General features: G+C 45.8%; 1 protein-coding gene across 1 annotated transcript in view; it reads right to left on the bottom strand.

Moving 5' to 3' along the window:
* Nucleotides 1-23,679, bottom strand: part of SBNO2 (strawberry notch homolog 2) — a 142,880-nt gene that overhangs the window by 5,988 nt on the left and 113,213 nt on the right. Inside the window, 14 exon segments of the mRNA XM_087952707.1 lie at nucleotides 875-951; nucleotides 1,052-1,183; nucleotides 2,526-2,618; nucleotides 3,806-3,900; nucleotides 5,191-5,334; nucleotides 7,145-7,219; nucleotides 8,767-8,875; nucleotides 11,611-11,682; nucleotides 12,840-12,952; nucleotides 13,384-13,519; nucleotides 15,076-15,207; nucleotides 17,877-18,052; nucleotides 20,269-20,484; nucleotides 22,870-22,952. Of these exon segments, the coding sequence (XP_087808833.1) occupies nucleotides 875-951; nucleotides 1,052-1,183; nucleotides 2,526-2,618; nucleotides 3,806-3,900; nucleotides 5,191-5,334; nucleotides 7,145-7,219; nucleotides 8,767-8,875; nucleotides 11,611-11,682; nucleotides 12,840-12,952; nucleotides 13,384-13,519; nucleotides 15,076-15,207; nucleotides 17,877-18,052; nucleotides 20,269-20,484; nucleotides 22,870-22,952 (1,653 nt within the window).

The raw sequence follows: 23,679 nt of genomic DNA, 5'->3' as shown, positions 1-23,679 counted from the left end.
CGGATGCACAGACGGCAGAGGAGAGGAGAGCAGTGGAAACCTATGGGCCGGTCCTCGGGATGGAAGAGCCACCTCTGCTAGCGAAGCCCCACCCTATAGCTCTGGGGATAAAAGGCAGGGGGTGGAGATGGGATAGATGTGGCAGACAACTATTCATCTCCCGACTGGACGGACTTGTTAGCCTGCTGTGTGAGATAAACTTTTTGCCGTGCGCTCCTAAAAAAAGGAATCGATGATTAAGTGCAGAGGGCTTGTTGTGGTTGGGGAGCTGAGTCAGTCTGAGCGGTTGTGAGGGGCAGAGGAGGCCGAAGTGGCTGTGGGGACACCAAGGGGTCGGAAAGTGGAGTATGGGTTATCACGGGGTGGGGGGGAAGGCCTTGGGAGGCCCAAGGCATGCATCCCCGAGGCACCCCATGCACAATACATGGATTCATTTAACAACATGTGATGGGGAGGGAAGGGATGAGGGGGAATCGTTTAATGACGGGGCTCATGCAACATTCATCTTGACTTCCCACAGCAATGGGCAGGCGCCATTACTGTCATAACGTGAGGATTTCCTCTATATACCAGTTGCCAAGCAGCCTATTTTGGTTGTCACCGCAGGGACACTGTGACAGTCTACATCCCCCCCCTTTTTTTTCAGCACTGTTGTAATTTTGAATTAATTAATTAAATTAACGGAAGGGTCAGGCTTTGAGGATTATCGGTAAACCTTATAACTCTATCAACGCCGCCATTTAGAAGGGCGTCCACCCTGGCCTAACAATCTGACAATGTGCACCTCGTTGTCTTCGTTGTCTCTCTAAGAAACTAGACTGCCTCTGTTTTCTCAATGGTTCTGTCTTTGGAGCAACCCTTGAAGGTGACTTACCATACGGCGTGGTTGCAGTGTTTCAGGGAGAAGTCGTAACTGCTCTCCCAGTGGGGCTGAGCATCCACTGGCGATACCTGCAGGAAAGACCGGCGAGAAGGGACCATCAAGGAATGGCGGAGGGGAAAAAAATGGGATCTGCAGTCACAGCCACCACAGCTGCAGGACGGGCCTTACCGGCTGGTACTTCTTCAAAAGGCTATCCATGGTCTCCAGCTGACTCTGTTTGCCGATGTTCGGCTTGTAGAGGGTGAAGTATTTCCCACGGGTCTGTTCGGCTAGGAGGCAAATGTATTTGTTTCCTCGAACCTACAGGGGGCACAGTGCTCGCAGTTAGTTTAGGGAGTGGGGGGGGGGGGGGAGAGAGAGTGGTGCCCCCCCCCAAAAGAACAAACAGGTACTGCAGATTAGGAACCTGAACTCACATGTAGGTGAATGAGCTCAACACACAGCAAATGAGATCCTTAAAAAGCCGGCATTGATCAGCAAGCCTGAAGTGGAATGACCACACAATCCAAAGTGGTTTGAGCAGAGAGTATAGAGCAGAATCTCCAACTAGAGTGGAGGGAGGCGTTAAAGAGGGGGTCAAGTTTAGAATCCTTGTGCTGCAGAAAGTGGCACAGGCTGGACCTTCCCTAAGTGCTGTGGTGGCGGCACAGGGGTTAGAATGCAGTATTGCAGGCTAACTCTGCCCCGCAGCCAGAGGTTCGATCCTCATTGGCTCAAGGTTGACTCAGCCTTCCGTCCTTCTGAGGTACTGGGTCCCCTCCATTCTGCTGAGGAGGGAGAGGCAACCTCCTTCTACTGCAGATGTTTGAGCCATCGATGTCAGCCAGTTAGAACCCAGGATTGTGAAAACTGGAGTTCAAATCATGGTTGGATACCATGTCATCTATTTCTGCCTTAGTTGCCTCACAAGAGAACTTGGAATAGGAATAAACAGTTGTGAGGCACTGCTGATGCAAACAGGACTGCAGGCGGTTATATGAAGGGAGGGAGGGAGGGAGGGAGGGAGGGAGGGAGGAAGGAAGGAAGGAAAGGGAGGGAGGGAGGGAGGGAGGGAGGAAGGAAGGGAGGGAGGGAGGGAGGGAGGGAAGGAAGGAAGGAAGGAGGAGGGAAGGGAGGGAGGAAGGAAGGAAAGGGAGGGAGGGAGGGGGAGGGAGGAAGGAAGGAAGGAAGGAAGGAAGGAAGGAAGGAAGGAAGGAAGGAAGGGAAGGAAGGAAGGAAGGAAGGAAAGGAGGGAGGGAGGGAGGAAGGAAAGGAAGGGAGGGAGGGAGGGAGGGAGGAAGGAAAGGAAGGAAGGAGGGAGGGAGGAAGGAAGGAAGGGAGAGGGAGGGAGGGAGGGAGGGAGGGAGGGAGGGAGGGAGGAAGGAAAGGGAGGGAGGGAGGGAGGAAGGAAGGAAGGAAGGAAGGAAGGAAGGAAGGAAGGAAGGAAGGGAGGGAGTGGGTGGTGTGGTATGGAATAGAATAGAATGGAATATTTGCTAGAATAACCTCCTCCTCCTCCTCAAAGCCCTTCAGCAGAATAACTAAAAAGGAAAGATTTTCATTTCTGATGAAGATCCTTGCCAACCTCTCCCCTTGTGGAAAAACTGTTACCCCAACATTTCCATCAGACCCTCCCCACTCCATCCCCACCCATTTTCCTTACCTTGTGGGACAGGTAGAAGCCATCATGAGGGCCCGTCAGGTGAAGTGACTTCTCATAGACCTCCTCCCACTTCAACCCTCTGTCCACGCTGATCTACAGGTGGGACAGAAATAAGCAAAGGAGGTGTCAGGAGGGTAGGTAGTTTTTGACCACTGACCATTTGCCTAGCAAAATTACAACCGCACTTAAAAATAATGACTTATGATTGGGTCATCATCACAGTTATAACTGTGGCAGCCCCCATGGTCCCATACGATCAAATTTTGGGTGCTTGGCAACCAGCACGTATTTATAATTGTTGCAGCGTCCCAGGGCCATGAGAATCACCAAGGTAGTTTAAAATTGGTTGTGAGAGATCTACAAAATTGTACAGGTCACGAGAAAATTGTCAGCGGCCTTCTTGGTCTGAGCTTGAAATACTTTTGGTTATTGGGAGCTCAAACTATTTTGTCACTAGTGGCATCTTACTGAAAATACAGAAGCTTTCTGTGTAGAACTGTGTTTTTTTTCAACTTTAACAATTCTAAAACGTGTGGACTTCAACTCCCAGAATGCCCCAGCCAGCCTTGCAAGGCTGGCTGGGGAATTCTGGGAGTTGAAGTCCACACGTATTAGAATTGCTAAGGTTGAGAAGCACAGTGTCAGCTAAAAAATAATAATACTCCTTTGGTCTTTTTAGTTGCCAGCAGAAAGAGAATGGGGGGGAAAGCAGTGCATTCCTCAAATGCCTCAGATAATCGCCTTGGCAGCCCAAAGCTGTTGGCAGGCAAGATTATTACTGGAGAGTGTGATTGATGACTCTTGGCTATGGATGTGTCCCATTGGAGAATCCAGGGGGTGGAGGGAAGACCAGGGTCAAGGGGGAAATGAATGATGTATTTTAGTGTCGGCTGCACCCAGCTAATGCCAACATGGCCATTCCTAATAACACAATGTTTTTTACTCGGAAGGATGTGGCTAGAGACTTATGGTTTGAATGGGGATGGATTTGTTGGAGCCCTGACACGCCAACGTAGAAGATTGTAGATCAGGGGTCTCCAACCTTGGCAGCTTTAAGACTTGTGGACTTCAACTCCCAGAATTGGCTGAGGAATTCTGGGAGTTGAAGTCCACAAGTCTTAAAGCTGCCAAGGTTGGAGACCCTGTTGTAGATCCAATGCATCGCCAAGCAAAGCTAGGAAAATTCCAGTCGGAGGCTTGTAAGAGGCAGCCAAGTCAGAAGAAACAAAATGGAGCGTTAATCAAAGAAGAGATTCACGAACGCTTCCGCAAAGTCTTACCTTGTAAAAGACCACCTGGCCATCTTGTGGGTGGCCTGGCGTTAGGAAAACCTCTTTGCTCTCCTCGTAGATTTCATCGATGCCCGGAGCCAAGTCTGAGGAACGGAGAAGGCAGTGAGAATGAGAAGGGGGATACCTCAGGTGGGAGGGGAGCTCAAACAAAACACGCGGATGGAAAGCTCCCCCGGTTTTGTCACTCCCTCCCCCCGACATACACAAGTATGGGCCATTGTCGCAACTCCCCTCCACTGCCCCAGTCTAGTAGTTGTGTGTAAGGCTACAAAATCAAAAATTGAGAGCCCGCCCCTTTCGCCAAGTCATCTGACTTAGAATAGGCAAAGTTCAATTCAGTTCAATTCAGCATAGAGCTGGAAGGGACCTTAGAGGTCTTCTAGTCCAACCCTCTGCTCAAGCAGGAGGCTCTGTCCCATTTCAGACAGGTGGCTGTCCGGTCTCTTCTTGAAAACCTCCAGGAGGCAGGTTGTTCCACTGATTCTAAGTGTCAGGAAATCTTTCCTTAGTTCTAGGTTGTTTCTCTCCTGGATTGGTTGCCATCCTTATTGCTTCTTGTCCTGCCTTCAGGGGCCTTGGAGAATAGCTTGACTCCCTCTTCTTTGGGGCAGCCCTTCAAATACTGGAAGACTGCTATCCTATGACCACTAGTCCTTCTTTTCTCTAGACTATCCAAACCCAAATCCTGCAACCCAAATCCTGCAATCGTAAGTTTTAGTCTCCAGGCCTTTAAGGTTGAATTATAATGATTATTAGGTTTAATTTAAGGTTTACTTGATTGTCATTGCACCTCGTACAACGAAATCAAACACCACCTTCAGTGCACATCATGACCATGAAAATAAACACAAACACGCCTCCTTCAAACTCCACACATTGAACTGAAAACCCCGGACACCGCACCAACGCTACACTGTACAGTAGAATTCAACAGAGCCACTGCCCTGGGATAGAAGCTGTTTTTCAGCCTAAACTTTCTAGGTGCTGGGCTAGAAGTCATGAGACTGAGTTCTAATCCCGCCTTAGGCATGAAAGCCAACTAGGTGACTTTGGGCCAGCCACTCTCTACAAAGCTGGCTGGGAGATCCTGGGACTTGAAGTCCACCCTTCTTCAAGCAGCTAAGATTGAAAAACACCGTTCAAAGAAACTCCCAGTTCTGACACAAGGCCCAAGAATATTTTAAATCTCTATCCTTATCCCAAATATTTTCTGAATATGGAGAATTATTTTTTTTTACTTTCTTCCTCAACTGATCTCCTCGGAAGGAACACCGCGGACTCTCATAAGTTTGTAATTCATGACATAATCTCTCTAACTAAGAATACGACAAGCCTGCAGGTTTTGCCAACTCAGGCGTGAGCCTCCCGCTTACCCAGAATCCCCATGTCGTATTTGCCATCTTTCTTGTCCCGCTCAATCAGGTAGTCGAAAGTGTCATTGAAGTACTGGAAGAGCAGATTCTGTTTGTCAACCTCCAGGCCCAACATGCGATTTAGGAACTTGGTGATGGAACAGTCTGTGAGGAAGGAAGGAAGGAAGGAAGGAAGGAAGGAAGGAAGGAAGGAAGGAAGGAAGGAAGGAAGGAAGGAAGGAAGGAAGGAAGGAAGGAAGGAAGGAAGGAAGGAAGGAAGGAAGGAAGGAAGGAAGGAAGGAAGGAGGAGGGAAGGTGGGAGGAAGGAGGGAGGGAAGGAAGGAAGGGAGGAAGGAAGGAAGGAAGGAGGGAGGGAGGGAGGAGGAAGGGAGGGAGGAGGGAGGAAGGAAGGAGGGAGGGAGGGGGAGGGAGGAAGGAAGGGAGGGAGGAAGGAAGGAGAGAAGGAAAGGGAGGAAGGAGGGAGGGAGGGGGAGGGAGGAAGGAAGGAAGGAAGAAAAAGGAAGGAAGGGGAGGGAGGAAGGGAAGGAGGGAGGGAGGAGGGAGGAGGGAAGGAAGGAGGAAGGAGGGAGGGAGGGAGGAGGGAGGGAAGGAGGGAAGGAGGAAGGAAGGAGGGAGGGACAAAGGAAGGAAGGAAGGAGAGGAGGGAGGGAGGGAGGGAGGGAGGGAGGGAGGGAGGAAGGAAGGAAGGAAGGAAGAGAGGGAGGAGGGAAGGAAGGAAGGAAGGAAGGAAGGAAGGCAGAGAAAAGGACATCATGCATTTAGTTCATCTTGGAAAACAAGTTTCCTGACTCACAAAAATTTATCCAAGGTCCAGGTTGTGTAAATCTCAGGTCTGAGAAGTTTGTCTGCATCTCTTAACACGCCCTGTGCGTATGCACGTGGACCAGGGGTGTTAAACTCAAGGCCCATGGACTGGATCCATCCTGCGGGATGCTTAAGTCTGGCCTGCAGAACCGGCCTGGAAATATCAAAGGACCGGCCTGTGGTACCTCACGAGGCCCCCACGTGGCTCCTTTTCGGCCAGCAGAGTGCTGCAGAAGGCCATGGAGGCCAAAAACGAGGCGTGGGGGGACCACGCGTGGCTGTCCCGCACCCTCCAAATTTGGGATCAATGCTGCAGTTGGCATGGCAAGTCTTCTCACTCAAAGCTCTGTCTAAGTTTTCTTTCGAAATATGTGGGAACTGAAAGGTCAGATTTTCCCCCCCCTACTTATAAGAAAGAGCGTTGAGTTTTCACAAAGAACTGGAGATGACTTCTAATCAAACTAAAGGGGCAGACTCAGACAGTGAGGAGGTTGGGGAGGAACCTGGGCCAGTCCTGGAGGCTGAGGAAGGCTGAGACGAGGGCTCTGCATCGGAGGTAGAGATGGGGCCAGGGTCGTCTGACAATTATTATCAGCTGCCTTCGCAATCGGAGATCGGAGGGGAAGAACAACAGCTGGAGCCTGTTCCCAGTGTGCGCATGCACAGAGCTGCCAGGAGAAGGGAACAGCTAAGGAACAAGGGTTAACTCGGAAGTAAAGGCTCAGCTGGACGGTGAATGGCCTCTCCCATGGGGAATAAGAGAGGAGCGAATGGGGAGTGGTGTTTGCAGGAGACAATTCGTTCAATTCATTAGGGGGAAGATCTGTTTCTGACTTCTTGCCAAGTCATTGCTGCTACAGCATGGTGTTTGGAAGATATCGGCCTGGCAACTCTCCAAGCCTGATAAAGGTCTTTCGTTGTGAAATCTCATGAAAGACTGTTTGCCGGGACTTTGCCGGAGAGGAATTCCCTTTAACCTAAATAAAAGGGGTTTTATTGGACCGAGGAGTCTGCTTCATGGTCTTGGGTCAGAACAATTATAACATTCCCCTGGCTCATACCGCAGGCTGAGATAAGCAGAGACGAGAACCGCCATGTAGAACAGAGTCTAAAGGCGAGTAAACGGAGAGGAAGGGTGTGCGCAGCTTACCTTTCTCCATGGTCATGAAGCCGTATCGCATCTCCTTGCAAGAGATTCCCACGGAGAGGAGGGACTGCTTCATTTCTGAAAACCCAGATTTTATTTTAACAGATGGAAAGCAGGTGGTCGGCAAGACGTATTAAAGTGAATTTCCGTGTGGATTAACTATAAGGCGACGTTTAGAAACGGCCTCAAAAACCAAGCAAAGGTTTTCAATCAAGTCTCAATCAGAATCACAACAGAGCTGGAAGGGACCTTGGAGGTCTTCTAGTCCAGCCCCTGGCTCAAGCAGGAGATCCTATACCATTCTGAACCAATGGCTGCCCAACCCTTTTCAAAGCCTCCAAAATTGTGGATCACCCACAATTTTCTGGGGGCAAACAGCTCCACTGGTTAATTGTCCATCACTGTTGTGGGAAGTTTCTCCTGAATTGCAGGGTGTTTCTTTCCTGATTAGTTCAATCAATTCAAGAATTCTAAGCAGGAAGGAGATGCCTATTAGTGTTGGGGACATATTCTTGACTACCCTCAGAGTTTGTCATTAATCATTTAACCACTGAATCAAGAGAGGTGGCATTCAGCAGGTTCTTGAGCAGTTCTGGTTAATTGTCCTCACTGTTAGGAAGTTTCTCCTGAATTGCAGGTTGCCCTGCACAGGAAAACAGAGCTGGAAAGCAGGTTAGTGGGATGGGGAGGGAATGGGATTTTGCAGTAATCTTCCCCTGCCACGCCCACCAAGCCCAACCAAGCCACGCCCAGCAAGCCATGCCCACAGAACCAGTAGTAAAAAATTTTGAATCCCACCACTGACTGGAATCCTGAATTATGTCTAGTCCCCAACCTTCATGTATTTGTGTGGCTGAAATGGGAAGATACTTTCCCCCCTAATCATTACAATAATAATAATAATAATAATAATAATAATAATAATAATAATAATAATAATAATAATAATAATAATAACAACAACAACAACAACAAAAACTTGGAACATCTTATATCCTCCGACACTACCTGAACAGTTCCTAGGTCCTTGGTTAGGACTCGAGCTGTTGAGCTACCAACCAGCCCCAAAGGCTGTGAACCTCACTAAAGATTAAATAATAATAATAATAGTTATTGTTATTATTTACAAGCAAAGCTTTTTGGCAGCAGAACCATCTTTCTCTACAAACAGAAATACAACATTTATTTGGCTGGATGTATTCTAGCAGAGAGTGGCCTCCAATTGCAAAATCCTCAGATATGGCATGGGATTCAGAACACAGGATAACTGAGTTCGAAGGGACCCTGGAGGTCTTCTAGTCCAACCCCCTGCTCAAGCAGGAGACCCTATACGTTGTCCAACCTCTTCTTAAAAACCTCCCGTGTTGCAGCATCCACAACTTCTGGAGGCAGGTTGTTCCACTGATTAATTGTTCTAAGTGTTTGGAAATTTCCCCTTTGGTTGGTTCTCTCCTTGATAAGTTTCCGTTGCAATGACCCCTGAACTACTTCTTCGAGGTTAAGGTTTGATTAGATGGCGGGAATCTGCTGGATTTCAAACTGGGAGCTAACATCCTTCGCTATAGCTAAAGATCAGCGTTGTCCTCGCCTTTCTTAACATTATATTCCACCCCATCCTTGCTTACCGCTGAAAAAAGCCGCATCTCCTTCCTGATAGATCTTTGGCACGGGGACTTTGCTCTCAGTCTGCTGGAAGATGGTTCGTAGGACTTTATCGAGGGCTTTGATTCCATACTGGGGAGAGGCAGAGAAAGGCGTCAAAAATCCAGGCCCCGCACAGGTTAAGAGCATCCTGGCTAGAGGCAACTCACATTAAGGAAATGAACCACTTCCCCTGCTCAGCCTTCCCCACGTTCTCTGGAGTCCTTGGTGCTCTCTGAGCTGGGTGGTTTGCTTAACAGACGTTTCATTACCCAACTAGGTAACATCATCAGGGAGAGGGGGACGCGGGGTTTTGATACCTGCTTATAAATACAGGTCGTCCTGGAGTTATGACCATAATGGAGTGCAAGATTTCTGTTGCTAAGTGAGACAGGTCTTAAGTGAGTTTTGCCCCATTTTACAACCTTTTTTTTTTTGCCACCCGTTAAGTGAATCACTTAAGATCACTACGGTTGTTCAGTGACTCTGGATTCCCCCATTGGCTTGGCTTGCCAGAGGATTGCAAAAAAAAAGGATCATGTGACCCTGGCACCCTGCAGCTGTCATAACTATGAGTCAGTTGCCAAGCATCTGGATTTTGATCATGTGACCCGTAGGGATCCCGCAGAGTGGTGCGTTGGCCTAGAGGTGGAGCTCTCGCCTTACAATCAGAAGGCTGTGAGTTTGACCCTAGATAGAGTCAGATATTTCTCTCTCTCTGGGCACATTGAGAATAGATTTGCTGAACAAAACTCTGCATTGGTGACAGGAAAGGCATCCGGCCAGTAAACACTCTCTACTCCATTCAGCTGCCCAGAGTCCACCCCACAAGGGATTATGGGGGTCATGAAAAGGAGACGATGACCGTAGGGCAGGGGTCCCTAACCACGTCAGGTACCAATGTGAAAAATGACCGGGCGCTGTTATCTCTTCTATGCAGTGCTCGCTGAGCTTTTCGGGTGAACAGCTCGCTAAATGAACTGTTGTAAGTCAAGGACTGTCCCTAGTGGCTTGGCCTGTCAATTTTGGTTGAGGTGTGCAAAAAGTTGGGATCACTGCTAACTACAAGGTTATAAATGTGAAAAGATCTGTTTTCTTCTCATCCTTGACTTACAACCTAAACTGTTGTAAGTAGACTGTCCTATAGCTGGCCAGTCAATTTTGGTTGTGCAACCCGGGATAATTTAGTAACGTTGAAAATGTACTGAACAGCCATTCCTTGCACTTACAACCACTGAAGCCTCCATACAGCCACAGGATCAAAATTTGGGTGCTTGGCAAACAGCATGTATTTATGACAGTTCCAGCTTCCCAGGGTCACATCATAGTCATTTGTGAACTTCCCGGACAACTTCCGACAAATAAAATCAAAGGGAGGAAGCCGGTTTTGCTTAAGGACCGTACAAATCACTTAAACCACTGATTTAACTTAATGCAAACTTGGTCATAATTTGAGGACTCCCTGTAGATACAAACAGAATACAAACCCTACACTCCCTTCTAGCACTGACGACATTACAGGTGGTCCTCAACTTACAACGATACACTTAGCGACTGTTCAAAGTTACGATGTCACTGAAGAAAGCGACATATATAACCATTTTTTCACACTTACGACTGTTGCAGCATCCCCATTGGCCGCATGATCCAAATTCGGATGCTTGACAACTAACTCCTATTTAGGAAGAGTGATCCGTTCCCCGGGGGGTCACGTGATCCCCTTTTGCGACCTTCTGACAAGCAAAGTTTCAAGGGGGAAGCCAGATTCACTTAACAACCATAGTACTCACTTCACAACTCGCTGTGATTCACTTAACAACTGTGGCAAGAAAGGTCGTAAAATGGGGCAAAACTCAAGTTATCAAAAGTTTCGCTTAGCAACAGAAAAGTTGGGGTCTTTTTCATTCATCGCCTTTTGAACCATAAATACAAGAATCTCATTTCAAACACTTTGCTTTGCAATATTATCATTTATAATTTCCATATTCTTTGTTTTTCTGATATTATTTGTATGATCAATTGTATTTTCTATTTTGTATTTAATACAGTATATATAAAAGAAGAAGAATATAAAATAGTAAATAGGGATGCGGCTAACCCGAAGGTAATAATTAAGAATGACTATATTGGTATTAGTTTTCTTTTCTTTTTTTTTATTTGCTTTACATTGGCTTTGAGGAAGTAAATGAAGAGAACATATAAAATAAAATAATTGGTAAGATGGAAATGATCATAAAGGGGATAAATATTGGATAATATCTTTTAGGATGAAAATGTTTTTGTTTCTGGAATTATGAATGAAATAATAATGAAGTGAAAATTTATTAAAAGAAAAATGGAATCGGTAACGATTTGAAATGAAACTAGATAAGATAGCTGAAAATGTAACTATGATTATATATGTATGTTGTAGACTGGAGTCACCTTGCTCACTTGAAGAGATGTGTAAAAAATAAAAAATTATGTAAAACAAAGAAAAAGAAAGAAATGTTGGGGTCAACTGTGGTTGTAAATTGAAGATTACCTGTACTTCATTGGGTAATGAGATTTCTGTAAGTGAACAACCAAACTCAGAGACCACCGAAGGTTGCACATTTTAAGGATTGCACTCCTGTCCTCATTTAACCCAAGGAAAATACAGCACTAACTCCATTTTCCACCTCACGCATCTGCTTGAAGTGTTATCCCTCGAGGGATATTTCATGGTATCCGTTCACCGGATAGCATGAAAAACAAAGGCAAAAAATACAAATCCACAGCACCTTTTCTAACTAACAAATCTTACTGAAAGGCAGAAGCTTTGGGGAGAACTGCAGACTTAACCTCACCTTATTCTCAAAGTTGTATTTGCTGAGGTCCCGGGATTCAGTCGCTCTTCGGTCACCGTGAGTTAAGGCACCCTGTGGTAAAGAGAAGGTCACACGTGAGAGAAAGCGTCCTTACATATTGTGTTACGGTGTGGTAGGCTGGCTTGACAGCCGCAAACCGAAAGGCATTCCAGAGGGTGATGAGCACAGCACAAAAAATTATGGGCTGTCCCCTGACACCACTGGACGAAATAGCCAGGACCTGCTGCCTCAGCAGAGCGAGGGAAATCCTCAGGGATCATTCACATCCTGGTCAGCACCTCTTTACCCTCCTACCATTGGGTAGAATTAGAATAGAATAGAATAGAATAGAATAGAATAGAATAGAATAGAATAGAATAGAATGGAATGGAATAGAGAATAGAATAGAATAGAATAGAATAGAATAGAATAGAATAGAATAGAATAGAATAGAATAGAATAGACAAGGAATAAGGAAAGAATAGAATAGAACAGAACAAGGAATAAGGAAAGAATAGAATAGAATAGAATAGAATAGAATAGAATAGAATAGAATAGAATAGAATAGAATAGAATAGAACAGAATAGAACAGAACAGAACAAGGAATAAGGAAAGAATAGAATAGAATAGAATAGAATAGAATAGAATAGAATAGAATAGAATAGAATAGAATAGAATAGAACAGAACAAGGAATAAGAAAATTGAAAAAATGGAAATAATGTCCAAGGAACAGGGGCAGGTAACATTTATCACATTGAATTATCCTGCACGGTATTGTCCGTGGTGAGTTGTGTTAAGGCAATGAAGATTTAATAGGTGACCAGCTGCTGTAAGGCCAAGCCAAGAAGATGAACTGAGGATGAGTCAGCAGGGTACTGCCGCTTTAAGAAGCTGTCTATAAAAAGGAATCCATGTGAGGGCATCTCTCTCTCTCTCTCTCTCTCTCCTCGTGTTCTTTCTCCATTGTAGCTCTCCGTGCAGAGTAATGAAGATTGCTTGCTTGCCTGGTATGCGCCTAACATGTATATGTATGTATACAGCTGTTTTGTATATAAACCTCTGTTAAAATACAAAGCCTCTGTGTGCTGTATTGTGCTCTTGGGTTGTGCTGCAAACACTCTGACAAGCTGGCAGTGGTGAGTTGGCCGCAATGAGTTGTCCTAGACTCCCTGTGAAAATGGTGACTTTTCTTAAGGTGTCTTAAGGCAGGGAAGGAGAGTAACTTACAAGGCTTTCTAGGCGTTTTGCCACAATAGACGCAAACCGCCGCTCGCCAGCCAGTTCGGAGATGAGGAAAATGTACTCTGGAGCAGACACCTGGTTGGAACGGTGCGTGCGGCCTGGAAGGAAAAGGCAGATCGTGAACGGACCATCCCACATACAGATCAACAGAATTGGAAGGGAACCTTATAAGTCATCTAGTCCAACCCCCGGCCCAAAGCAGGAGACCGTACACCACTTCTGACAGATGGCAGTCCAATCTCTTCTTGAAAGCCTCCAGTGATGAAGCTCCCACAACTTCTGAAGGCAACTTCTGTTCCATGGGTTGATTGTTTTGCCTTAGTTCTAGGTTGTTTCTCTCCTTGATTGGTTTCCATCCATTGTTTCTTGTCCTGCTTTCCTGGTACTTTGGAGAATAAGTTGATCCCATCTTCTTTGTGGTAGCCTCTTAAATATCGGAACACTGCTATCATGTCATCCCTAGTCCCTTTTCTCGCTAAATTAGATTTCCTACTTCTGGACATTACAGGAGACACCAAAGCTGGCTTACCAAACTGCTGTATGGCTCGGTCAGCACTCCAGGGCAATTCCAGCGTCATATGGACCCGCCGTTTCTGATTCTTTACCCGTCTGTCTGCTTGGAGCGAAATCCCTGAGCTGGAGGCCTCTGAGATTATTGCTACAAGCTAAGAGAGAGAGAGAGAGAACAGAGTCAATTTAGTTGGCTGGATTTTTGCAACCTGGCAGCCTCCTTAATGTCTTCAAGCAAGTTGGCTCAACCCTTGCCCTGAGAGTTACGTTGGACAGGGGAAGGGTGCATTTTTAAAAGGGAAGTGGAGCTGAATCGTTTTCAAAGAAGATATGGAATAATTGCCACTCAGGGAATTATCAATCTGTGAGCTGCTATAATCCATCTGTTTGGTTCATTAAATGAACCCATCTTCTTCATTGGTGCATTTTGGTCAGAAATTGGAAGAAACGTCGTAAACTGGCAAAACCCATCAAAATTGCAGTCATGTAACCTCGGGATGCTGCAAATGGCCTTCAATGTGAGCTATTTGCCAAGCACCCAAAAGGGAATCATGTAATTGAGGAGGAGGGGGGAGCCATCAGAACTCCAGAGGCAGGTCAAAAACAGCTCTAGGAAGGTCCAAGATTAACAATCAAGAAGTAAATAATATCCAACCAAGGAAGTGCCAAACAAGCTAACAGTAAACAGGCCAATGAAGGAACTGCCCAGGACCACTCCCACCAGAATATAAACTGAGAGCAAACCTCACTCCCTACTAGCACTGATGATGCTACCTAGCTGGGTCATGAAATGTTTGCAAAAACAACCACCACCAGGCTCAGAGAGCAGCAAGGACCCCACACTTCAATCCTGAGCTACAAATATTCTCTTCCATTGGTAAGATATAGATTTCCCTGATATAATGGACATTTGGACATTATTTTCACAATTTCTTTATGGACCTTCCCAATTGTAATGGACATTGTTGCACTTGCATGAAAATTAACTAACCACATTAATAGTTTATAAAACCGAATGTTGGATGGCAACTCATTTTCCATTGGGACAGGGGTTCAAAATGTAAAATAGGCTTGCATTCAAATGCAAGCTTAACAAATATTTCCATGCTCAAGAGTTGTGTTTTTTCAGTCTTGGCCACTTGAAGGTGAATTCCCAGCCAGGAAGTTGGAGCCCATTCATCTTAAAGGGATCAAGGTTGTGAAAGACTGACTTATGCAATACGAATGTATGTTTGGAAGGGTAAGACTGTTGATATTATGACATTGCACAAAATAAATGTACCAACCGACACGCTGTATTTTGGAAGATGGTTTTATGTTGATGTTTTATGCTTGTGTTTGTTAATGTTTGTCTTTAAAAAATAAAATAAAAACCTTTAAAAAAAAGGTTGAGAAAGACTAGGCAGCCCAAATGTCTGGCTTGGCAGCCATTGCTTCAATTGCTGTGATGTTTCATTTCTACCCTGAGCTATAAATATCCTCCTCTATTGGCTTCTTACAATCGCTGAGTGATCGGTCATTAAGTGAGGACCACCTGCATTCAGCCTGTATGAACCCCCAAGAGAAATCAGTGCTTCATTGATCTTCTCCGGCCCCTGGGAGCTCAACGTCAAAACACAGAAGGGTCCAATGCCTATCATGACTCTGGCAAGGTGGGGTCCCTCCCCATCCCATTCCTGGGCAGCCTACCCCCACCCCATCCAGCACTCACTTTGTCTCCGTTCATGAAACGCTCCTTTTCCTTGAGGTTCACGTGGTCGATCGAAAGGCCTTGCTCAGCTCGCGATTCAAACACCACGGAGCCCCCAGGCCTCCGCACGACACGTCCCTTCCGACCAGTCATCTGTCCGAGAGGGAAAAGGGGACACGGGAGTGACTCTGTGTCAAGCCTTTGGAAGCCATATATTACTTAGAAGCTTCGAGGCTGGCACATTTTAGTGCCTGGAAATTTGGGAGAGGGGGGGTTTCAGGGAGAGGAGGAAGATTAGACAAAACAATGTTCTTTCTCAGAAAATCAAGGACAAGTTACCCTGCACCTGGAGGGGAGTGGCTGGAGGAATGTCTCTAGTTGAACGATGGTTGATTGGACCGTGTGATGGATTTAATGGATGCATAGCAACTAAGTCAGCCAATGAGAACTGTTTGGAAACTGAAACAGGAAGTAGCCTAGGCGTGGCTCTATATTAAGCTCTGCAGCTCTGAAGCTATGTTAAGCTTTGAGTCTGTCTATTGAAAATGAAACTGCTTCTCTCCTCTGCTGTGAAAGAGAAACTAGCTTGCCTGCTGAACTAAAGTGAAACTGATGTCTGTTTCTGAGCTCCCGAGTTGCTACGCTGCGCTAAACTTGTAACATGTATGTTTCTGTTTGAGTTGGCTCCATGTTGGAGAAATCTACAACTGGTTTGTAAAATTTACTTTATGTGTTTATAAAGAAGTTAAATGAAGCCTCAGCCATCTGGGTTTATTTTTCTGGCGCTGAATTTATGCTGCAAAACTCTGAACAGTTTATTGGTTTGGAGTTGGTTAGTTGGAATGCTGACAGCGCGGCTGCTCTTTGATGGCACTGTGTAGTTTTGCTTACGGCTTTTATTTTGCTTTGAACGGTTAGCCTCCCAAATCCACGTTACTTCAGATGGGCAAATCGTAGCTAATTAATAAATGAAATCTACTTTTATCTAATCTATCTCTCAGAAAAGCGTAGCTGGCCAGAGTCGCCTTGCAGAGGGTAGAATGGGACAACTTGCCACAGCCAATTTGCCATGGACAACTCATCGTGGCCAATGCCCTAGGGCAGGGGTCGCCAACCTTTTGGACCTCAGGGACCACCAAACTCATAATTGTAGATCCCAGGGACCACTAACCGGTTTTGTGGGCGTGGCCTAATTTGTGGGTGTGGCTTGGTGGTCATGTGACTGGCTGGGCATGGCTTGTATGTAAATATTATAAATATTTATATAAATATTGATTTTTTTTATTGAAAAAAGAGCAACTTTTACCCAAAATCAGACAAAGCAGGCAGGCATATTGAATTGCTCACAGAATCACAGATTCATTCAGAGATTAATTGCTTGGGGGGGTGCTCCGGGGTTGAGATTTCTCTGCGGCCCACCAAAATTTTCTCACGGCCCACTGGTTGGAGACCGCTGCCCTAGGGGACAATTTGCCTTGGGACCATTCAGCAATTCCTTTCAATTATTTAAAATAATTTTAAAAATGTATTTTAATTTTTGTCGTTCACATTTCATTTTGTCCCTCCTCTTGCTTCCTTTCTTTAATGATTCTATTCCACCATTTCTTTGATGTTAGTGTAACTCTTGTTTCGTTGCAAGTTGTCCCACAGCAAGTTGGGTGCCTGATCTATCTCTGTATGAGTCTCTGCTCTCACACCTTCTCCCAGTTGATTTTACTGGGGTGGCTCTGCCAAAAGCTGAAATAAGAGGAAAGCTTAACTTTAAATGGAGACGAACTGGTCACCAACCCTGGCAGGGCCAGTTATAGTATATAAATAACTTCTCACTAGCACGGATGATATAACCTAGTGGGGTCATGAAATGTCTGCAAGGAAACAACCAAGCTTAGAGAACATCAAAGACCCCACAAAATAACCTCTCCCTCTTCTGGGAGTTGAAATCCCCACACCACCCCCCCCCCCCCCCCCCCCCCCCCCACCCCCAACCCCCCCCCCTCGCCTACACAGGTCTTAAAGTGACCAACTTTGATGACCCCTGGCCTGTATTTAGGGGGGGGGGGTTGCAGACCCCCCCCCGGGGGAAAACCCCCCTTTCCAAAATATTTTTTATTTTGTTTTTTTTTTATTAAAAAAAATTAAAATTTGTTATTAAAAAAATTTTAATTATTTTGATTTACAAAGGCATAAGGGATTGCCTATATAATTACGCCTTTAAAACCCCCCATAAATCGAAGGTACAGGACAAAATGAGAGGTTAATTGAAGACTAAATGTTGCAAAGGCTTTAAGAACAGATTTGGCTTTTTTGGACTACCCCAGGAGAAGAAGGAGAACTTGTCTTGGCTTGGATGTTGAGACTTTGGGAGCTAAACTTGGTTTTGCAAAAAAAAAAAAAAAAAAAAAAAAAAAAAAAAATCCCCCCCCCAAAAACAAAAAAAAAAAAAAAAAAAAAAAAACAAAACAAAAAAAAACCCCCCAAAAAACCCCCCCCCCCCCCCCCCCCAAAAACCCCCCACAACACCCCCTACAACAGATGGAGGAGGAGGGGGGGGGGGGGAAGGAGAAGAGAGCCCTAGATTAAATTACAAAAGGAGGGGGGGACCAAAAAAAAAAAAGGAAGCAGAGCAAGGAAGGTCTGGTGGGAAAAAGCAAATTTGAAATCAGATGGAAATCATTCTGGGAGTTGAAGTCCATAAGTCTCAAAAGTGGCCAACATTGGAGACTGCTGGGATAGGCCACCCAAGTGTGAATTGACTTTGTGGGGCATAGAAGGCAAAAATATTTTGTGATGCTTCCCCTTTCCTCTGGTCCCTAATGTTTTACCTCTGCTACTTTTTCCGGGCCTCCAAAGTAGTCGATCAGCTCGTCCAGAGTGTTAAGAGGCAGCTCTTTGCCCAATTCCTTCACTTGAGACAGCAGTTCCTGCTTCATGTTCTCCACGCATTCTGGAGTCCCTGATCCGTTCATCTCCTTTTGGGGGCTCAGCCAATATAGACCAACTGTAAAGGGGAAGAGAAAGAGATTGTAGCTCTTATTCTCTTTTTTTCTTTTCAGAGAGAGGAAAACAGGAAGGCAGAGTAGGGCAAAGGTAGCCCTGTAGCTTACATCAGTTGTACGATTATATTAGATTACATTAGGAATAGACTAGACTAGACTAGACTAGACTAGACTAGACTAGACTAGACTAGACTAGAATAGAATAGAATAGAATAGAATAGAATAGAATAGAATAGAATAGAATAACAGAATTGGAAGGGACCTTGGTCTTCTAGTCCAACCCCCTGCTTAGGCAGGAACCTATACCACTTCAGACGAATGGTTGTCCAACATCTTAAAAACTTCCAGTGTTGGAGCATTCGCAATTTCTGGAAGCAAATTGTTCCACTGATTAATTGTTCTATCAGGAAATTCCTCCTTAGTTCTAGGTTGCTTCTCTCCTTGATTAGATTCCACCCATTGCTTCTTGTCCTGCCTTCAGGTGCTTTGGAGAATAGCTTGACTCCCATCTTCTTTGGGGCAGCCCCTGAGATACTAGAAGGCTGCTATCATGTCTCCCCTGGTCCTTCTTTTCATCAAACTAGACATACCCAATTCCTGCAACTGTTCTTCATATTCTTGAGATACTTAATTCCCACCCACCCCCCCGGGTACTCAAGAATCCAATGCTACAGACATTTTCCCAAGGAAGTATGGATAGGCTTCGACTTATGACAATTGAGCCCAAAATTTCTATTGCTAAGATAGTTGTTAAGTGAGTTTTGCCCCGTTTTCTTTCTTGCCACAGTTGTTAAGTGAACGACAGAGTTGTTCAGCGAATCTGGCTTCCCCGTTGACTTTGCTTGACCGTAGCACCATTAAAATAATATTTATTGCATTGTTTTCCGGTGATAAATAGCTGAGGGGGGATGAACAATTTGAAACTATCTGAAGGAAATCGATGGGTTTGGGGACCCCTGCCCTGGATAACATTCCAAACCTCCAATTCCACAACTGCCCCCATTCACATGTGAAACTGGGGAACAATCATTCTGCTCTCCCTGGTAGAGATCTTCCCCGGATGTTTCCGGTTGGCAAGGAGGACAGGGAGCATCAGAACAAGGCTTACTGTTGTGGCCTGCCATCAGAGGGGAGGCAGCGTGGGAGTCGGGGCCAGCCTCAAGGCAACCTGGAAGGTCTGAGGGGGAAGAGGGAATGGAGCTGTAACACATAGAATCAGAGGCGGAGCCTGGGCCACCCGTCAGCCCTCAGATGGTGAGTCAACAGCTCCCAGGTCTGGAGGTGGCTGATGAGGAAGAGGAGGAACAGCTGGGTCCAGTGCATGACACGCGGATGTGCACAAAGCAGAGGAGAGGAGAGGAGAGCAGTGGAAATCTATGGGCCGGTCCTTGGGATGGAAGAGCCACCTCTGCTAGCTAAGCCCAACTCTAGCTCTAGGGATAAAAGGCAGGGGGAGGGGGAGAGGGGGAGAGGGGGAGAGGGGGAGAGAGAGAGAGAGACAGAGACAGAGACAGAGACAGACTGACTCCTGGTCAGGGGTGGGATTCAAATTTTTAACAACTGGTTCTGTGGGTGTGGTTTAGGTGGTGGGCGTGACTTGGTGGTCATGTGACTGGGTGGACATGGCTTAGTGGTCATGTTATTGGGTGGGCGTGGCCAACTCAATATTGCTCACATCGAGGCACGAATCTCCTCGCCTGGCCTCTCATGACTGTGGGGATGCTGCAACAGTCGTAAGTGTGAAAAACGGTCATGTCACTTTTTTCAGTGCCATTGTAACTTTGAATGGTCACTCCACACAAGCAAAGCAAAGGAGGGGAAAAAAACTCCAGAGAAGTTCCAGGGACAGGAAGTCTAGTCCTGCGAAGAATGTAACAAGGGTTAACGGAGAGGCAGTTTCTGTAAGCAACACCAGAATGTTTCCTTCCTGTCTTCCTTACAGGATTAGGCCAGTAATTTCTTCTAACAACCGGTTCTCCGAACTGCTTAGAATGTTAACAACTGGTTCTAGCGAATAGGTGCGAACTGGTAGAATCCCACCCCTGTTCCTGATGTGTTGGGCCAAATTCAGGAGGAAAGGGAGCGAGCGTCACTTTCCACAGGACTTAGAGACTTTGTAGCCTGCTGTGAGAGAGTGGCTGCTGGCGCTCCTTATAAAGGGACATTTTGTTAGCTACAAAGGGCTTGTCGTGTTTGGGAGCCGGGTCAGAACACTTACTTGGATCATTACACATGGCGCCATTGAAGGGTTTGTATCTGCTGGCCAAGTCTTCCATTTCCACGAGGGACTCCGGAGAGGAATTGAAATCGCTCTCCAAACCCGGCTCAGAATCGGTGCTGCTCTCCGAGCTGATCTTGATGATGTCGTTGCTACTGCTGTAGTGGTCCTGGGCGGTTTTCATCACTTTGTTAAGGCCTCGGACTCTCTGCTTCACTGGAGGGGGGAAAAAAAAAAACAGGATGGCAGAAGCGTCGAAGGACCAATTCGATTCAGATTGGCGTTTCTCCACCTGAGCCACTTTTAAGACGGGTGGACTTCAACTCCCAGAATTCCCCAGTCAGCACGCCGAGCGAAGGATTCTGGGAGTTGAAGTCCACCCGTCTTGCTCACGTTGAGAAACGCTGCCTTGAGACAGATGCACAAGGAGGGCAGGGAGAAGCAGTGCAATTGGCAAGGCTCAGCCACGGAGACAAGAAAACCTCCGCTTTGGCTGTGTCGTTTTGGACAGGGTATGTATCAAGCCCACGAAGCTGCCAGTCAAAAGTTGGACGAGTGAGGATGGAAGAACTAGGATCTCAGAGGGTATCATTCTAATCCAACCCCGAGGTACTGGTTCTCGATCTGAAATTATTCATCGTGTTTATTTTTTTCTTTCTGTTCAATCGTGCCTGATTCTCGGCTGCAGTTTTTTTTGGGAGGGATAAGCCCAAGGCCACCCAGCTGGCTTTTCTGCCTAAGGTGGAACTAGAACTCACAGTCTCCAGGTGATTGGCTGAAAATCTCCCTGCTGGCTTTCATGCCTAAGACAGGACTAGAACTCACAGTCTCCAGGTGATTGGCTCAAAATCACACAACTGGATTTTGTACCTAAGGTGGAATGAGAAATTCTCTCTTGGTGATTGGCTAAAAATCTCCCAGCTGGCTTTTGTGCCTAAGGTGGGACTAGAACTCACGGATCTCCTGGTTTCTAACCTTATGCCTTAACCCCTCTAACAAACTGGCTCTCGCCTTTCTTACGGTTACGCGTTTATGTTAATGCTGCTTCTTAGCTCTCTGTAGCATCTTGCCGCTGTGTGTACAAGAATTAAAGCAGTCCTCACTTACCAACCGCAACTGGGACCAGCAACTCCATCACTAATTGAAATGTCATGTGACTATAGCCCACTTGCATCTATTCTGGCCGCCGTTGTTATGTTGTCATGGGACTGTGATCTGAGGCTTCCCACAGGCTTCCCCATTGACTTTGCTTGTCAGAAGCCAGCAGTGAGGAATGCAGATGGAAATCGTGGGATTATGATATGGCAACTGTCGTTGATGGGCACTGGTTGCTAAGCGCCCAAAGGACAGCCCCCCATGACCACGAAGGTTTCTGCCATAGTCACGAGTTCGAGGACCGATCATAAACCTACATTTTCAGCCCTGTCATAACGTTGAACGGTCACTGAACTAGGCAGTCGGTAAGCGAGCATTAAGGCAGCTGAAAAATGGAATAGCACAGTCCAAACAGGGGCCGATTCCCTCAAAGGCGACTCATTTGGGGAGATATTTATAAGCAGGGAGGAGAGAAAGCTGCCAATTATTGCTATAAGCTGAATGGAGGGTTTTTGGTTTTTTTTCATTTTCTTTTTTGGAAACATCCAAGGAAAACTAAAGAAATAAATAGCAGGAAAAAAAAAAGGAACGTTCAGACAGTGCGTCCAATCAGGACAGGAGAAAATGAGGCCCAAGCGATGCTTGGAGCCCCTGTCCATCTTGAGTGGGTTTTCTGCAGCTGGTGTGACCAAATTATGATTATTAATATACTAACAAAAAAAAAAAATCTCCTTTGAGCCAAGTTGCTGGTGAGATCACAGTGTCTATGTTGTTTTTAAGTCCTCAACTTATGACCTTTCATTCATTTAGTGATCATTTGGAGTTAGGATGGTGCTGAAAAAAAAGCAAATTATGACCAGTCCTCACACTTATGACTACTGCAGCATCCCCACGTTCACATTTTCAAAATTTGAACACTTGGCAATCGGCATATATTTATAATGGTTGAGGCTCCAATTGTTTCACCTTCCCAGCTGGTTAGTGACAATGGGGGGGAGCCGGATTCAGTTAATGACCACAGTGATTCACTTAACAACCACGGCAAAAAAAAAGCATTATAAAATTGGTTGCAAACTCACTCAACTCACCTTCCTTAAGCAATGAAAATTCTGGTCCCATTTAAAGTTGTAAGTCAAGGACTACCCCATAAGTCAGAAACTTTAGGAACGCAATAGATTCTTCGCCCCTGGGTTAGGAGGAAGGGGCGGTACAGGCCAGGATTAAATGGGAAAATGTACCAGAAATGGCATGAATGTGAAAAGCACTGCAGACCTAAAACAAGCCCCAGGCCGCAAATGAAAGGAATGAAACAGCTAGAAAATAAAAACAGTGAAAAGAAAGCTTGGAAGAGCAAAATGGAAGGATGGGAAAATGGGGACAAGAATGAGGAGGGAAGAGAGCAGGATACAAACTGCAGGGGCACCGCAGAAGGTCTGAGATATCAGGGTTTTGTATAGAGGGGGAGGGAGGGAGGGAGGGAGGGGGGAGGATAAGAAGGGCTCTTACGTTTTCTTTTAATGATACTTCCTCTTTCTCTTTTTCGTTTGGTTGAAGGAAAGTGCTTCCGAATTAGTGAAAGGAAGACGCCTCTGAAAGTTAAGAGGGGATATTTTATTCTAGCTGCCCAGGACACCAAACTGCTCACGTGAAAACGAACAGCAACAAAAAAAAAAAAAGGCACAGAGAAGAAAAAAAAATCAAAACTTAAAAACAGAATCAACCTAAAGGAAGCTCAGCGTTGCAAAGGAGAGACGGGTTTTTCAATTTTGCAAAAAGGAAAAAACCCAAACCCAGATCTGGAGTCTTGAACCTGCGTTTCTTTAGCCCGGGGATCCTCAAACTTGGCAATTTTAAGACTTGTTGGACTTCAACTCCCAGAATTCTCCAGCCTTCTGGGAGTTGAAGTCCAACAAGTCTTAAAGTTGCCAAATTTGGAGACCTCTGATTTAGCCATGCTAAAATTGCTAGCAATTACTGTTTTCAAAATAAGTGTGCATTTTTGTTTGCAATGCTGCCTACGATATATAGGCATTGTGGGGTCATTGGTGACCTCTGAGCATAGTTGTTTCCTTGCAGACTTTTTCATTACCTAACTAGGTAATGTAATCAGTGCTAGAAGAGAATGGGGTTTCCTCTTTTATATACTAGTGGCTTGCCCTGCCGGTGCGAGTGGAAGTGGAAGTGGCACTTTTTTGCTTGGACATTTCTTTACTGTTTGTTTGTCTGAGTTGCTGATGGCAAGCCACTGTATACAAACAGAGAGCAAACCCCACTCCCTGCTAGCACTGATGGTGTTAACCTAGCTGGGTCATGAAA

This window comes from Notechis scutatus, chromosome 1 (assembly GCF_049901735.1).
Source record: "Notechis scutatus isolate UNSWTSFEM ecotype Mainland chromosome 1, rNotScu1.2, whole genome shotgun sequence".
Taxonomy (NCBI): Eukaryota; Metazoa; Chordata; class Lepidosauria; order Squamata; family Elapidae; genus Notechis; species Notechis scutatus.
This window is presented reverse-complemented; position numbering and strand designations above follow the sequence as displayed.